At 39.1% G+C, this 18,216-nt stretch overlaps 1 protein-coding gene across 2 annotated transcripts; it reads right to left on the bottom strand.

Annotated features, from left to right (window-relative positions):
• Positions 1 to 500: 500 nt before the first annotated feature.
• WEE1 (WEE1 G2 checkpoint kinase) lies at positions 501 to 17,973 on the bottom strand. Of its 2 annotated transcripts, none has more exons than XM_043580621.1 (11): positions 17,099 to 17,973; positions 15,426 to 15,631; positions 14,869 to 14,932; positions 14,511 to 14,683; positions 13,897 to 14,018; positions 10,151 to 10,297; positions 6,955 to 7,050; positions 6,782 to 6,867; positions 5,782 to 5,952; positions 5,633 to 5,680; positions 501 to 4,416 (listed from the first exon to the last, which is right to left on the bottom strand). In XM_043580621.1, the coding sequence occupies exons 1-11, from the start codon at positions 17,672 to 17,674 to the stop codon at positions 4,378 to 4,380; spliced, it is 1,728 nt and encodes a 575-aa protein (XP_043436556.1). In that variant the 5' UTR covers positions 17,675 to 17,973; the 3' UTR covers positions 501 to 4,377. The 2 variants fall into 2 exon arrangements, with proteins under 2 accessions (XP_043436556.1, XP_043436555.1); XM_043580620.1 differs by having other exon boundaries at positions 3,073 to 4,416; positions 5,535 to 5,680.
• Positions 17,974 to 18,216: the final 243 nt, after the last annotated feature.

Below are 18,216 nucleotides of genomic sequence, written 5' to 3'. Positions count from 1 at the left end.
GGCTTTTGTTTACCCCTCTACTGAAACTGCTCACCAAAGATCTCCACTCTAGATGCCTTCAGGGAGCTTTGAGTCACTTCTTAATCTTTTCTGTATATAGTCACACTTAATTTCTCCTTCAAACTTCTCTTTTAGTTTCCATGACACCAGACTTCCCAATTTCCCCAATATTCAGACTGCCCCTTCTTTCTCTTTGTTGCCTGCACTCTTTCTTTTAAATAGTATTTATCAACTTCCACATGTCTTGAAAAAGCAGGCTTCTTTGCTATATCGTCTGAGTCAGAATTCTGTCTTTTCTACTTACCAAACTGAGTTCCTAAGTTATTTAACTTACCTCAGCCTCTTCATCTGCAAAAAGGTGACCTCTCTCTGGATAATCATCCTAATGGAGGCATTGTACACTGAATTTCCCATTGGCATAATGGATTGGTAGGCATAAATTGGAATTCCAGACCTGGAAACCCGTTTCATAAGAATGTCAAAACTCAAAACAAATATAATGCTCTTCAAAATATTTATTAACCATATGAAACTAAACAATATGAACTATGATATAAATGTTCCTTGAGGTATTTTTCTTCATAGGTTGGACTGGCCGAGGTTTCTTAGACTCTTAGTTTAATGAAGTTTGGACAGAACATGTCATCTTTTCCTGGTAAATCTTCCTAGAGCATACATAGATATTTTTCCTTACTCCAGAGACCTTTGAACTGCATTGAAAATTAGGGTCATCTGCCACAAAGAAAAAAAAAGTTCAATGATGTTCAGATGAATGCTCCTCAAAGTTTTTAAAAGCTTAATGTTGGGAAAGGGTGAGTTTCAATGATGTCTTACTCCTCCAGTTTTACAAAAATCTACCTTGCTGAGCTTCTGAGAGATTTCTAACAATACAACCAGGTTTGCAGGAGAAACTTCTAGATCCACTCACTCTGCAATGTCAAATCAGTTCATTGATGCTTTTTACGGTTCTACAAATGCCTTCAAAATACTGAATGAGGCAGGTTCCTCCAAATTCCTAGTTTCAGGCTTCACTTAGGATTTTCACAATATCCAAAACACTTTCAAAATTCTTTTTTGATCCATCCTCCTTGTCGACCGCTTTCATTGGCCTTTAAAAATTTCACAAATAAATATACCTTAAGGATGCAATGACTGATTTGATCTGTTGGCTAAAGTCAGGGAGATGCTTTGTGGAGATGAACTGGGGAGGAAAACTACTCTAATGTCAGGATGCTGCTTCTGCTTTAAGAATTAGAAGACAGCTTAAAGCATTAAGCTGTTCGCAATATTTTAAATACCATTATTTCTTGACCTCTGGAACAGAGTGAAAATGAAAACCAAAGCTTCAGAATTGGCCCTTCAAGACATTAGCTCACTAATTAAAGGGGACTGCCTTGGATTCGTGGCAAGTTAATGTAAGGCAACAATTCCATTTGCACTCAACTGCAATGTAGGATTCCTCCTACCCAACTGCATAGTCAATATTTAAAATGCTTCTTCCTTACTAAAGTAAGCTTTCCAAAACAGTTTTATCTGTTACATATGTCTCAAAAAATAACAGGCATTTAACTTTGCATTCCAGTTAACTTTTCTGGAAAATTCTTCAATGCTTCAATATTAGCAGTTGTAGCTTCCTCCTGGTGTTATGCTAACAAGTTCTCATTCTGTTATAAAAACAAACAAAACCTGTTCAGTGTGCAGTGTTCCCAGCTAATGAAAACCCTATTCCCATGTGTCCATCCACATGTCCATCCCATGTGTCCTAGTTCAGGCCCTCTTTACTCTTACCCTGAGTCAGAACAATAGCTGTGAAACCAGTCTACATGTAATCCCCTGCATCTACTCACTGCTCTACCACCAGCATCTTCCCAAACTATGGAATTGTTCTTTGAGCTACCACTCTACCTGTAGAATCCCTCCAACATAGCACTTACTACATTTTACTGTCATTTTATGTTTACCTGGGTCTCCCCTATTTTATCCTGAGTACCAAGGGGCAAAGACTATTTTTTACTGGTCTTTGGGCTACTAATTAGCACATAGAAGGCACTCAATGTAAGTATCCTGTGGTGAATGAATATAAGCCCAACTCTCCTCAGCTTTCAAATGGTAAGAATTCCTTCTTAGAAAACCAATTTTTTCCTACTTAATCTAATATTCTTAAACAATATGTGAAAATTTTACTGCAAATATCAACTTGATGAAAAACACCTGATTTTTTTTCTTTGAAGCTAGTGCACTTGAAAAATGCACCTTGACTTTGAGTGATCCCAATATACACCAATTATACTTTTTATAGCTTTGTCAGTGACTACTGAAATGTGTTACCTACTCGTCTTTGCAGCTTTTTAGGCTGTCACCCACACTGATCAGCTTTCTTCTCTACTGTTCCTGCCTACACTAATTCCTTTCACACCTCTAAAATGTGCTTTTTAGCATGCCATAGGCTTAAAAGCTGAATAAAGTTATTAGAAATGTTTATAGTGGGAAGAAATAGACCCTAATCAAACAAATTGTTTACCCATGATCAAAAAGCACAAGGATCTTGTAACATCTTTTTTTGTGTGTGTGTGACCTTACTCTGGTTCTAATCTACATCAGAAAAAGATGTCACGTAGAATTAGCACTGTTTATCACTTGAATCTGCACTCTTAATTCTTAAAAAATCCAGCCTAGTTCAACTGAGTTACAACCTCATTTTAAAGCTCTCTTCTGTGACTCAGCTCAAATTAGAAAATTATGAGTCATTACATCCACTTAATAATCTAAAGCTATTTTAACCTACATTATATTACATTTCTAGCAGATCAAATGTATAATATACAATGTGATGAACAAATATTAAATATGACAAATGAAAAACATTTATGATTGATGGACAAATTTTTCTTCAATCACAAAATGTAACTGATGTAGACTAAAGCTCATCATTAAACAATAAATGTTTCATATTCTATCAAAAATGTGTCCTCTGCTTTTAGTACTTTATATACATTATACTCTAAATGTTAAAATGTGATAGTAGACATAAAATAGTAGAAAACAGGCATCACAAGATTTAGACAATTATGGTAAGCTCAGAGTGACTTTTAATATGCCAATCAATGTTAGTAAAACACAAGTCAAGCAGACATGTGCAAACATGTTTCAAACCAAAATTAATAGGCAAACATACGACAGACAAATTCTATGTTGTTTTTGCTTCTGCAATGTCTGGTTAGCCAGTATTATTAGTCAAATGGCTAATCATTGATAAAATATATTTTGTGAAAAGCTTGGAATAGTCAGAAGTCATTCTGGCATTACAAACAGCTATGTACACTATCGCCAAGATTAGTTTATATACACAAATATTGAAGAGAAACCGGGGAAAACATTTAAAAACAGACTAACAATACAATCAAGTACAAAACTTGGGTGGAGGGAGAGAACATTTTTGAAAAGGGTCAGGGAAGGGCATTATCAGGAAAAATTACAAAACCAGTAATAATTATACTACATTAATACAGCAATCCAAAAGGGAAAAAAAGGTGCATTACTCCAATGCACTAGCTTCAAAGTTCAAAGGAAAAAAAGGCAAATAGCTGCTTGTCATCAAGAGCAGCTACATATTTCACATAATTGTTTTCCAAAAAAAGCCTATTAACAACAATGATTGTTTAATGCTACAATTTTACAGCAAGGACAAAACTAAAATAGCAGCAAATTCACAAGGCAATACTTCCACAGAATTATCATTCCATGGTTCATGCAGTGCCTACAAAGTGCTCCCAGTTGGATATACAAGTATAATTCACAATTAAAAAAAAAAAAAAGAAATATAAGATTGACACACAGGTACACTGAAGGCTGAGTAGTACTGAGTCTCTTAGCATTTCCCTTTTCAAAGGGAGAATATGTTTGTAATAAAGCCCTTGAGTCCTTTTTACAGGTCACTACAGGGAAAGTCACCTTTTATTACAATGCAACAGCAAACCATAAGCAGCACACCACCACAGTGGTTAACCCTGGAAAGGCTGGTGTAACATCCAACAGTGACTGACATCCTACAGAAGACAGACTAGTAAGACTAGACGAAAGCCTGATATAGCACTGGTCAAAATACAGCTTTCAACTGTAATTCACAAGTAAAAGTCCTAAAGGTATTTCAGTAAAACTACTGACACCGACTGAGAAAGTAATTTGCAAACTGGATTCTAGCAGTGATTTCAACCTAGCTTCCTCTTGTCACAGTTTTTTGGGGGAGGTGGGAAATGAGTAGTTCAGTATATGGTAAGGCTGACAGAGCGGTTCATTTTCTTTCCAATAAGTCGAGATGTTCTATTACTCTGGGTGGTGGACCTAGTGGTCATCCGATCAGTGAAGAGTGCTCTTTCCTCAGCTGCAGCTTTTGCCATCTGGGCTTTCTTGAGTTCTCTAAGAACATAAAAATAGGAAACAAGACTTTTCACCTATTGTTTTAATCCCAGGAAGGGATCATAGGAGGCCAAACATATAACTATATTGTCAGTTGGGAGATCTTAGCATGTCATCATTATTCTAAAGATATAACTGAGGAAAAAACTACAATATTAACTTTGCTTTTGCTCAAACAACTTAAATTTATGATTTTATTTTGTGCTTTCAAAATTAAAATATCATATACACTTGAACACAAGTAATAAAAATGCTAATAAAGAGGACACTGAATCTTAAATAATTTCAAACAACACTACTAATTCATATTGTGAAACTATATATAATAGAGATAAAAGGAAAATTCTACTTCCTATTTGTATGAACTATGATGGCTATCAAACTAGTGGCAAATAAACCTTTTAATATTTCAAGACAGTTTTATTAGATTAAAATCAGCAATAAAGCAAATGAATTAGAATTAACATTCCAATCATTTTAGTGAAAATATCAAAGGTCATTCAGATCAAATATGAGACTCATTTACTAACCTAATTGACATGAATTTAATCCTTTCATAAAAATAAATAGAAAAAATGAAGGAAAATGTTGATTTATGGTGAGCGTTTAGGGGGGAAAAAACCTGTACAGGCTCACTTAGCTTTTGCCAAAGGGATTGGGGATTATTACCACTTGCAAATACTTGCTAGTCTTAAAAATTTTTTTAAGTCCAGGGGTGCCTGGGTGGCTCAGTTAAGCATCTGACTTCAGCTCAGGTCATGATCTCACAGTTCATGAGTTTGAGCCCCACATCGGCCTCAGAGCCTGGACCCTGCTTCGGATTCGGTCTCCCTCTCTCTCTGCCTCTCCCCCACTCACACTCTGTCTCTCTGTCTCTCTCTCTCAAAAAATAAAATAAAATAAAATAATTAAAATTTTAAAAATTTCTTAAGTCCCTAATTTCAAAGTTGAGGAACAATACAAATTAATAGATCACAAACACTAATTTAAGGCAGAAATCCCCAAATTTTAACTGTATAGCATACCAGACCACCAGAGCCTTCACTGACAAAAAGCCTAAGTCATCTCAGTAAAATTTGAAAATGAAAGTTAAAACATTCCAAAAAACCCTCACTTACTTCTGCAAAAGTGAATTTTTGAATTTTTCAGCATTCAATTCTATTCGTAATTGTTCTGCACTTTTTCTAGAAGCAGATAGCAATACTGAATGTTTTACCAGTGCCATTGCTGAAGGTCTTTTCTCTGGGTCTGGATGAATCATAACCTTAAAAAGAGAAGTAAAATTAAGGTAAAGACAGGCAATTTAATAAAACATTAAACCATTTCAATAAAAAGTGCTTTATATACAAAAAAAAAAATGCTCACTTTTAGCAACTCTGTAAACTCTTGGGAAAGCACTTGTGGAATGCGAGGTAATCTACCCTGTCTGATTTCATGCCATTGATCTCCATTTCTAGGAAGAGGTTCAGCACCAGCAGCACATACCACTGTGAGGGCAAGGGCAAAAATATCCGCTTTTGGTAGATGGGTATAGTTCTGTAAAATTAAAAAAAAAAAATTTTTTTTTAATATAAAAATACCCAAAATAAGGTAAAATTACAATGATGGCTTAAGTGAGAAATAGAACTAAATTGAAATATCCAATGCCACATTTAACTTTTAAGACCTATTCAGAGAAAAAGCTAAATTTGAGGAGTTTTTTTTTAATTACAAAGTAATACATACTTTGGGAGGGGAGTGGTAAATACATTTCTAAAAGTAAATGCCTTCTCTTTTTCAGTGGTTTGATTCAACTCTTAGAAACTCCTATCCTTCTGGGGGCATTCATATGAAAACACAAAACACATATATATGGACAGGTTACAAATATACATACACGTATAAAAAGAACAATGGGATCGTACAATTTATCTGTTCTACATGTTCCACTTACATTCAAAACTCTTACCACGAAATATTTTGTCACTTTTTTTTTTTTGGTCACACTCTTTTTGAAACAGTACTATTAACTATATGTCATTATTTATTTTTGTTCCCTTACTGCTAAACACTTACTTACATTGTTCCCAAATGGGAATTCTGGATCAAAGGGTACAGGATTTTAAAACATTGATACAAACTCTTTGATCTCCAAAAAGGCTATGGCATTTTATAGTTCTAATAGTAATGTATGAGAAATTCTCTTTTACCACAACTCCACCATTGTTGAATACTATAAATCTCTGCCTTTACTGAATTTTGCTAAATTAAATACCCAGCTAATGGTTTTGGCTTTTTTTTTTGACCATTTTACCTATTATTAGCTTAAAAATTTAATGTCTGCATTGTTATAAAGCAAACAGGATTATTAAAGAAAAAAAACTACCTCCTGCAAAACTTCATTAGCAAGAAAACGGCTATCACCCTCTTCAACTTGTGGACTAGAGATCCTTGTTACATGACCAAGATCACCTATAAGTATTAAAAAAAATAGAGTCAAGAGTTAAACAACCTCTTACTTTATTTTAAGGTGATAATCTGGTCATCTTTTTTTCTTACCTATTTTAAACATTACTTTGTTTGATGCCCAGTCATCTTCATCTCCTTCTTCAGAGGCAGCATTTGGGATTGAGGTTCGAGATATGAAAATATTACCTGTCAAACAATTAATTATGTAAGCTGCACTAACAATTAATACTATAACCAAAGCTCAAAAAACAAGGCCGTGCAACAGAATCATCGCAAAAGCTTTCAAATACAGATTCTCATATGTTCTACCCCAAAAGCCAATGAGAGTAAGAATTTCAGGGGATAGGAACTGGGGTTGTATTTTCTAGGAACATATTTTCTTGCCTAGTACTGATCTTTGAACACTTGGAAACTACTGCATTAGACCCTTGTCATCTACACATTGATCTTTGGCTTTAACTACTTAGAAACAATACAAAAAGTAATAATGTAGTAATTTGTGATGCTACAAAATTATAAATTTTAACCTAATGCTACAGGCTGGTGCAAAACATACAAATAATGGAACTTGAATTTGGCTAACCATACAGCATCTACATCCCAATGTAGCTCTGTGGTTCATTTCTGCTGTACACATATTTTTCTTTAAATTCTAGTAAGTTTATGACTGACATAAGTTTCAGTGACAGTTTTCATTTTAACAGTTCTACCAATGTAATACTGAGTTCATAAATGTTATATTTACTGAAGTCGTCTTTCCAACTTCACTTTATTTATAGGACAACTTACTTTACGATGGTATTTGTGAATTTGAAATTTTAAAATTCACATGCCTTAATGTTTTCAACTTTTGGTACCTATAAGGGTCCACTGTGTTCGTCTGACACTTAATACAAGGTGTGAGTGATTTAAATCTTACTAATTCATATTTACTGCCTTCAGTCCAAATATTATATTTTCCCTTTTGAAAATAAAAACCTGAGTTGTTTACACATAGGTAAGAAATTCTTCATGTAACTTACAGAATTAAAGTAGGTTGTGTAAAATGATTTAATTTCTCATAAATCACACATTTCCACAGACAAAAAAACAAAAACCAAAAAACTTCATTAAAGTCAACTTAAAAACACCTAGCTATGGGGTGCCTGGGTGGCTCAGTCAGTGAAGCATCAGACTTTAGCTCAGGTCATGGGCTCATGAGTTCTGTGCTGACAGCTTAGAGCCTTCCTTGGATTCCGTGTCTCCCTCTCTCTCTGCCTCTCTCCCACTTGTGCTCTGTCTCTCAAAAATAAATAAACACTGGGGGTGCCTGGGTGGCTCAGTCGGCTAAGTGTCCGACTTTGGCTCGGGACACGATCTCACAGTCTGTGAGTTCAAGCCCTGCATTGGGCTCTGTGCTAACAGCTCAGAGCCTAGACCCTGCTTTGGTTTCTGTGTCTCCCTCTCTTTCTGCCCCTCCCCTGCTCTGTCTCTCTCTCTCAAAAATAAAAACATTAAAAAAACTTTAAATAAATAAACATTAAAAAAAAAAACCACACACACACACCTAGCCTAAAATTCATACTTGAATTCATCAACCTTTTATAACTTCCACTTTGTAGGAAATACAGAGGAAAGAGGAATAAGCTAAATGATGCAAGGGAGGGGCACCTGGGTGACGCAGTCGGTTAAGCGTCTGGCTTTTGGTTTTGGCTCAGGTCATGATCTCATGGTTTAGGGAGTTCAAACCCTGCACTGGCTCTGTGCTGACAGTGTGGAGTCTTCGTGGGATATTCTCTCTCTCTGCCCCTCCTCAGCTCATGCTGTCGCTCTCTCTCAAAAATAAATAAGCTTTAAAAAATTATAAAAAATTATGGCGCCTGGGTGGCTCAGCTCGTTGGGCATCTGACTTCAGCGCAGGTCACGATTTCACAGTTTGTGGGTTCAGGCCCTGCATCTGGCTCTGTGCTGACAGGTCAGAGCCTGGAGTCGGCTTCTGATTCGGTGTCTCCCTCTCTCTCTGCCCTCCCCCATCCACGCGCTCTCTCTCTCTCAAAAATAAACATAAAAAAAAAAAAAAAAAAAAGGATAGAAGTAGATGCAACACATAGTCCTGAAATGGATACTAGTATGGACAAATCAGCCATCAAGAACCTGCGACACCTGGGGAAAATTTACGCATGATCTGGGTATTAAAGGAGATGAAAATTTACTGAAACAAAAAGGTAGAGGTGACATATGACAAGTTTTAAAACAGTATGTACATTAAGAGGTTATTTTAACAAAATGAGAGGGATTTGCACTAAAATGGCATTGTAGCATGCACTTGCATCTTTTTAATGTAAGATAATCATACTGCATGTGCCATTTGTTTTCTGCATAATACAGTAACACTTTCATGGTATATAGGCTAGAAATACTACCATGTTTGTATAGCACTTAAGTTTCCAAAAACATGTTCACATATCTCATTTGATTCTAACAACCCCATTACCAGTACCAGCATTACTTTAGGATTATGGTTCATAGCCTAGCAGAAGAGAAGGTCTTTAATTTTTTTTTTAATGTTTATTTATTTTTGACAGAGAGAGAGAGACAGAGCATGAGCAGGAGAGGGGCAGAGAGAGAGGAAGACACAGAACCCGAAACAGGCTCCAGGCTCTGAGCTGTCAGCACAGAGGCTGACACAGGGCTCGAACTCACAGACCGCGAGATCATGACCTGAGCCGAAGTCGGACGCTTAACCGACTGAGCCACCCAGGCACCCTAGAAGAGCAGGGCTTTAAACAACAGATTCTCAGTCTCCCAATCAGAGTACTACCTAGTTCATGACTATACAGTTCCCATAAGACATGGCAAATTTTTCCAACTTTTAATAAAAATTAGTTTATTGTCTCAAATATTTTGGGATAACAAGGGAAAAGGTGTCTGGAAATCATAAAATACTTACATGTGGCTCAAAGTTCTTTTAAAACTAACAATGAAAAAACACAGTAAGATATATGTATATATACACATACATAAAGTTTATTTATTTTGAGTGAGTGAGAGAGAGTGCGAGCTGGGAAAGGGCACAGAGGGGGAGAGAATCCCAAGCAAGCTCTGTGATGACAGCGCAGAGTCTGATTGTGGGGCTCAAACTGACAAACCATGAGATCATGACCTGAGCCAGAATCAAGAGTCAGATACTTAACCAATTGAGCCACTCAGGTGCCCCATGGACGTGTATGTTTTCATGTTGTTTTAATGAAATCATTTATTCTCTATAACACTAAAGAACACAGGTCAGAGAATTTGTAATACTTACTAGGCTTTATATCCATGTGAACCAAAGACATTGAATGAATATACCTCAAGCCCCGGCCAACTTGCAAAAGGAGATCCTTCAACTCTGCTTCTGTAAAGTAACTCATGCTTCTATAGTTTTCACTTATGGCATCAGCTAAACTTCCACCTAACGAACATGGAAAAAATTAGCAATTTCTTCTTTCTGAAATATTTTTCTCCATCTTTACTGAATGGTCACAAACTCAACAAAGTGACATTTTATAGGACCTATTCCCTCCTCCTTGTTTGTGATATCAAAATCTTACTCTTTCAACAGGTAATATACTCACATAGGTACAAAATATAAAGTCTCTGTGTCATCCAGATACCCCAGCATCCTACCTGGTTCTTTTTCCCAGAATAAACCAATGTTATTTGTTTCTTATATATCTTTTTCAATTCCTTTTTACACAAATGGTAACATTTTCATGATCTTGAAGATCATTCTTTACTAATACACAAAGACTACCTTGTTCTCTCCTAAGTCTCTATACAATTCCACTGTATAACTGAATGGTAAGGAACTAACCAATCTCCTGAGGAGCATTTTAAAATAATTTCCTTTGCTACTATATACTACGGTCTAAGAAATAACTTTGTACATTGGTCATACAACATACATTTAATATATCTCATAGAAAAAAAAACTACTGGCTTTTAGAGTATGTATAATCATAAAATAATACTAGTATGTGGCTCAAGCGTGCGTGCGTGTGTGTGTGTGTGTGTGTGTGTGTGTGTGAGAGAGAGAGAGAGAGATATACTATCTTATATACAGGATAAATTTTTATAGCTAAGAGGGTTTTGGAAGACAAATCTGGGGCAATTTTACTTACACACACACAATCCCCCATAGAGAAGTCTGTACTAATGTATACTCCCATCATTAATATATGAGAATACTTGTTTTCCCACACCCTTGACAGTAGTCTATAAATTTTATAGGTAAAAAACAGTGTCTTAGTATAGTTTTAACTTGCTTTTATAGAATCAAACCAACCAGCTAATTTGTTTATACTTTTTAAAAACTTTGTAAGTTTATACAAGTTTTATTAAAAACATTATAAGTTTATAACTTATCTCAAAGGAAAAGAGGAGTTATACAAAGCAAAACAAAACAAAAACCAAAACAAACCACATCTGTTTAAAGCTTAGTTAGGAATAATAAAATCAGAGCCAGGGTAATAAAATCAGGGAGGTATACTGATACATGTTGTTAGTCAGGAAAGGCTAAATAGCACAATGTCCAATGTGTTTTAAAAATAAAAATAAATCACACACCTCGATATTTTAGGCTTAAGTATGTTCTCCATACTTGTACAAATTTTGAACTTCAGGAAAAAGAGGGCTTAGAAGAGAGGTCAATAAGCTTGTCAGACAAGTGGGCTTGAAGTCCTAGACCAAGTTTAATAAGATAGAATACAGCTGCTTTTTAGTGGGTCCAGCACCTATAGCTAGGCCAGTTCCTTCTATCTCATTGCTGAAAGAAAGAGAGAGGTGAGAGAAGAGCAAGACACTCAACTGATATTTCAGGTTCTCTTCCCCTATCCATCAACATTTTTCCACACTTGTTTACCATGGGTAAAAATTTCAGTCTCTCACCAAACCCAGACAAAAGACTTAAAATGCAAATGAGTGTTTGAGATAATAAAGAAACTTAGTCACGGTAAAGGATATCAGTTAATCACCATGTACAAATGAAATAACAGAATCATTTCCCTGTGAAACTATGGAAAAGGATTTGAAGATCAGGTGTATTATTAGGACATTCAAAGTTTTATGTGGAGAGAAGAATGGTGGCAAAAGGACACAAAAAAAGTTTACAAATGTATCTAGATCGCCTTATTTGCTTTCATCTACATAGAATGAACTATACTGAGGCAATCCTGTTTCACACAGGTCTATTTATTTTTTAAAGATCTGTATATTCTTTGTTTTATACTGTTCCAAAATAATAAACTACTTCAGAAGATTATTTTATAATTTAACTTTATACCAGGACAAAGTTTTGTTTTTGTTAGGACAAAGTCTTCATAATGAGAGGTTAGCAAGACAACTCACCTCTCCCTATCCCCCCAGGACCAAGAGTTTTCTCAAAATTATTTGAATTACACCACCACATATTTATTTGGTAGACTGTTACAAATTTGTGATCCCGGACTGCTACGGAAATCCTTGTTAAGAGGACCAGCCACATCAAAGTGAGAGAAAGAAACTAGAAGATGGCATCTACCAAACACGGAGTAGAGAAGACATGGTCAGACAGACCTATATTAAGTACAGTAACTGAAAAATGAAGGTTAAAAACCGGAAGAGTCCACAAGGCCATGAGAGACAGCTACACACATATTTTGATGATATGAATAGAAACATTTCAAGAGATGTGTGAAACAAATTAGCAGCAATGCTGTATACTGAGCACTTAATTCTTTCAAGTGTAGAGAATAAAATGACAGTTCAGTAAATAAGGCATGAGAAAAGGCTCTTTTACTTCTGTTTTGTTCAATGTTTTTAAATACTGAAAATCTGAATCCACTACCTACACCACTTATTTATTCACAAGCTATGAGATGGCTGGTCTTATTTAAGGAAAAAATAACGAAAGTCAACAAAAATAAGTAACACAAACATAAATCATTGTTAATCACCTCTCAACTGTTCACTAAATTCTAAATTCTCTACTATTCAAATATACAGAAATGGAAATCCAGTGTATATAATGTTTTACCTATTTAATAACAGGTATTTACAAGAATCAGAATTGAGACCAGGGTTTTGACTAAGGTTTAATGAAAAAAGGGGGAACCAAGTTGGTCCTTGAAAGACTTGCTGAAATCGAAAGCTCTCCAGAAGTCCAAAATTGAACTTCTATAGATGCTTATTTTGTTGGTTTGGAGGGGAAATGAGGGAGAGAGGCGAACGAAGCTAGAGAACTAAAAGAGTTTAACATAATAAAAAAAAGTCTGAGTGGATTCTAGTGGTACACTAGGCTGGATAAACGGGAATGGGGGCAAGATTATAGAATACTTTGGACAAATGGCTGAAGTTAGAACAATGGAGAGTCACTGTCACTGGTTTAAACCAGTATCAGTTTTAATAGCACATAAAATGAAATGGAAAAGGAAGACTAGATGCATTGAACCTGCGTTATTAACTACTATATCCCACATACACTATGCTACATGCTAGGGATGCTAAAATACATATGGCAAGTCCACTGTCCTCTCCAAATCAGTGTGACTAACATGCACACAATATGCACAATTCTACTACTGAGGTAAAAGGGACAACGTTTACAATTTTTACCTAACATCAAGGTAGGCAATGAACTTGAAATTCATGTTAGGCTCCTTGATCTCTGCATTTTAATAAAAGGGGGGAGCGCCTGGGTGGCTCAGTTGGTTGTGGCCAACTTCAGCTCAGGTCATGATCTCACGGTTTGTGGGTTCAAGCCCCGCATCGGGCTCCATACTGACAGCTCAGAGCCTAGAGCCTGCTTCGGATTCTGTCTCTCTCTCTCTCTCTCTCCCCTGCTCGCACTCTCTCTCTCTCTCTCAAAAATAAACGTTAAAAAAAATTTTTAATAAAATTTAATTTAAAAAAATTTATAAAAAAAGAAATAAAAGAAACACAGAGTTAAAGTAGGATTTCAGATAAAAATAAGCATTTCCTCGGTGTTCATTTTTCTGAACTCACAAGTTTCAAACAGAACAATGTATTACTCACCATTACAATACTCATTCTGTATAAGCATATGATCATCTTCTGCCCATGCAGAGAAATATCGAACTACATGAGAATGTTGTCCAAGCACTGCATGGGCATACACTTCCCTCAAAGCGTTCTGCCTAGGAGAAATTTGACATTGATAGAATGGTACGTCATTTTTATTCAAGCCTAAACTGAATTAATTTATCTGAAACTTCATAAAAGAAACTTGACTTGTTATCTATCATTATGCTGAAGAAATAACTTCCTTGAGAGGGAGGGTGTTAAGACTCTGTACCAGATTTTTCTAAAGGCTTCCATTAAAGAAAAATGCTAGTTACAAAGAAGGAACCTTGCTGGCCCTAGGACTCGGGAAAAACAAAACTCCATTTTACTGTGAATTCATGGATGCTCCCAGAAAAAAGAAATCTAAGTTAGCCTTCAAAATCAGACTACTCATATTATTTTACCAAGTTCAGTAAGAATTAATGGCACAAAATGAAAAGGATCTGATTAAATTATTATGGCTTCTCAAAAGTGAGAGAATTAATTTCACTACTTGGTTATGTAAAATCTTAACATTTGCAACACCACAGGGAATAAGAGTAAAAGACAAAAATTTTAATACGTACTCATCAACGGAGCCAGCCAATGGCTTTTTTGATCGCTTAATGGCATAAACGCATCCATCCAGCCTCTTCACACACTTAAACACAGAACCAAATTCTCCAGAGCCAATTTTCTCTAGCTCATGAAATTCTGTTGTATACCGTGACTTCATATTGCTTTCAGTAATTGTGATTCTCTGCAATAAGGGGTATATTCACAAAGACATGAAAATGATTTTTTGCTATAATAGCCCTATGTGTGAAATTTAAAAATCATTACGTTTTGTTTGAATGCGTATTTAACATGTATATATGGTTACTTGTTAAGTAAGAAGTCGAAAATGAAATTTCAGAAACAATAAAAAAATAAAAAGCTATTTACTTTAGCAGGTCTTGTTTCATCTTCAAACTCATAATCACTGGCTTCCATATCTTCACCACAAGAACTGGAAAACATTATGTATGTTTCCATCAGTAGATCTGACAGACACATCAACTAGAGATCCAAAACTTTATCTGATAGATGTACAGTGAAAATGCATTTTAATGAATAAAAACAGACAAGAAAGCACTTAATTTTGTAATCACAAGATATACCTCAGCTGATTAAAATGCTGTCCCTACTGAAAAAAAAATGCAGATTAACTACAAGCCAATACCACTGCACATATCAAAATTTAAGTCTTTCTAAATAATAAAAAACTCTCTCTGCCTGCTTCATTTTGACACCAGATTTCCTACAAGCCATCTAGGCTTTTTATTCCTTCCTTTCTTACACTACTTCTTCTCCACAGCTGATTACTTCCTACCTGCCTCTCCTGGGAAGCAAGTGCTAGTAACAGAAAAATTTCAATTTCCATGTCATTCAGATGCAATTAAATTTTGATAAGTACCACAAATCAACCTTGGATGGTTAGGGAACCAAACTAAATAACTTACTCATTCCAATGTGTTCGCTTTCTTCTACGACACTGTCCTGAGGAATGAAGTAACACAGAATCTGGGGTAAAAGGATTAATATTCACTTGAGGAGTCTGTCGCATGTCAAATTCCCTTTTTCCTGATTTTTCTGTATCCATGAACAAAGAACCACCTCGGAGTTTAACAGAGCTGGAATCGATTCCTCGAGCTTTGGAGAGCAAACTCTAGGGCAGGAAAAGTAAAATTTTAGTATCTAAATTCTATAGACCGCTTTCTCAACCCAACCTTCAACAAGCCTTTCTCATGGCTGATAGTGTAGGTCAAAGCAACACACAATCCACCACATCTCAAGCAAAATAAACAGTGCTTAACTTGAACAGTGAAAGGTGGATACCAGTCACCTTTTCTGAAAAAGACAGCCACATAAAATAGGTCTCTAACACTAGAAAGAATAGAAATGCAGACTAAAATTAAGTTTATTCTAGAGTCTAAAAGTTAAACTCTTTCAATCCATCTAAAAATACAAAGCAGTCAGGGAGACCCATAAAAGCTCCCTCCCGCCCCCCCCCCCATCCAAATAGGGCTTTCAAAACCAACTTCGCTGGACTCCTTCCCACGCTTCTAAAGGGATCTTGCCTTGGGTATGTCCTTAATACACAAGAACACTCAAAAAACAAAAAACCAAAAAAAACACACACTTCTTCCCAAGGTCTAGGATTAACCGCACTGAACCCGACTCACTTACAAGGTCCATTTTCCATATTACTCTTATAAACATGATACTTGTCCTCATTTCAGGTAGGGTTCATTTTAAAATCTGTTACTTCTCAAGTTCCACAAGTGGCATCTGCATACTCACTTGCCACTCAAAAACAGGTGAACACCTCCTTCATTGTGATACGTTATCAGCAGTTTGAAAGCACAAGGGTCCAAACAGCACCACCACTGCTGGCTTTAACAGTTGGGTTGTCCCCAGTCATTAGTCAGGCTGACCACACATAGGCACTGCAAACCCAAGGGTGTAAACAAACGCTTACCCGATAAATATGCACGGATAGATTCTTAAAAGCTACCCTGAATTAAGGAATCTTTACGACTACGACTGGAAATGCTTGGAAGGCCAGCCTTTCCTCCCAAGTCGAAGCGCAGTCACCCTGCATACCTCCAACTTAACCCCTTAAGGCCACATGACACGAAACGGTAAGCGCATGAAAAAATTTTTTAACCGAACTCCTGAGTGTGCCGCCCAAATTACAGGGCCCCTCACTGCGTTTAAAAGGCACCATATGGCTGCCGCCCTCGGGAGTGTCAGGTGGCCGCGCCAGCACCGCTCCAACATCTTTCCAAACCACGTTATATCAGTGCCACACTCCGGGCTGACACGCTCGGCACGGCCCCGACTCGACCGGCGTGAAATCGTCAGCCACCTGGACGGCGCCGATCTTGAAAGATGAAGAAGTTCCAGAAGAGGCCCATTGTTCAGTTACATAATCTTAACGGACAACTTCTGGGCAGGGCCAAAAAGAGGGGCTGCCAACTTTTTGTTGCGGCTCAGGGGAGCGAGTGGGGGTGCGGCCGGGCGGTTATGTAACCGAATCCGGGGAGCGCCGCGCTCGGCTCCTGGCGCCGCGGCCTTTTTAAAAGGCTGGGCGGGCGCGGGCTCGGGGCACCCGGGCCCCGCGTCCTCTCACCTTGGGCGTGTGCGGCGTGTCGAAGAGCCGCAGCTTGCGGAAGGTCTTGTGCGGCGGCGTGCCGGGGTGGTCCGGCGGCGGCGAGCAGGGGCCCTCGCTAGCCCGGCGCGCCCCGCAACCGCGCGGGGACGCGTCCCCCGAGCCTCCGCAGCGCACCGGCGAGAACGAGCTGCCCAAGAAGTAGGCGGCTGCCGGCGACTTGACCGGCGATGAGGAGCCGAAGCCCTCCTCCTCCCATGAGTCGCCCTCGGCCCCGCCGCCCGCCGCGTCCGCGCCCGGACAGGCGCCTCGCAGCAACATGTCCTCCTCCAGCTCCCCGGGGCTGCCGGGGGCCGGGCCGGGCGAGCGGCGGCGCTCGGGCCCGGGCTCTGTGGGGCTCCGCGCGGGCGGCAGTGGAGAGTCAGGCTCTTGAAAGGCCGAGTCCTCCCCCGTGCTGTGGCCGCTGCCCTCCTCCTCTTCCTCCTCCTCCTCCTCCTCACAGTCGCTACAGGGCGAGAAGATCAGCTTCTGCCGCAAAGTGCAAGAAGCCCCGGGACGGCGGGGCGGCGGCGGCTGCTGCCGGCTTAGGAAGCTCATCTCGCCCTGGGGCCGGGGCCGAGGACCGGAGAGCCGAAGCCCGCGGAGTCGAGGACTCGGGACGGCCTAGGGGGCGGGTCCGCCACGTGCGACTGGGCGCGCCTGGTCGCCCCGGTGGCGGACTTGCGCGGCGGTGGGCTGCGGCTCCGGAGCGCTCGGGACTGCGGGCGGCGGTGGCGGGGGTCGGCAGCGGCGGCGCGGACTGTCCAGCGGAGGCGGGGCGGCCCGGGCGCCGAGGCTGGTGTCCCCGCAGGTCCAGCCGCAGGTTCGGGCTCCGCGGCTTCCCGCGACCGTTAACCACGTGAGTGCCCAGCCCACCAATCCCCGCCCAGCCCGGGGTTTGAAAAAAAAGGAGGGCGCGACGTAGCCCGCGGGGGAGGGATCAGCTACGCGATTTTGGCGCGAACCCGCTGGCTCCGCCCGCCCTCTGCGGCCCGGCCTGGGCGGGCGGGGCGCCACGGGCCTATGAGGGAGTCCGACCTCCGGGAACCCAGCCGGGCACCGTCTGGTCGGGGCCGGACGGGGCAGCTGAGGCGGCCCTC

Source organism: Prionailurus bengalensis, chromosome D1 (assembly GCF_016509475.1).
Source record: "Prionailurus bengalensis isolate Pbe53 chromosome D1, Fcat_Pben_1.1_paternal_pri, whole genome shotgun sequence".
Classification (NCBI taxonomy): domain Eukaryota; kingdom Metazoa; phylum Chordata; class Mammalia; order Carnivora; family Felidae; genus Prionailurus; species Prionailurus bengalensis.
This window is presented reverse-complemented; position numbering and strand designations above follow the sequence as displayed.

Bases quoted from the DNA above. Each gene is read 5' to 3' on its own strand.
- WEE1 (XM_043580620.1), bottom strand. From the start codon at position 17,674: ATGAGCTTCCTAAGCCGGCAGCAGCCGCCGCCGCCCCGCCGTCCCGGG. The intron at 10,298-13,896 runs GTGAGTAATACA...CATGTTCGTTAG, and splicing joins ACAGAATGAGTATTGTAATG to GTGGAAGTTTAGCTGATGCC. The intron at 6,868-6,954 runs GTAAGAAAAAAA...TAATACTTATAG, and splicing joins CAAAGTAATGTTTAAAATAG to GTGATCTTGGTCATGTAACA.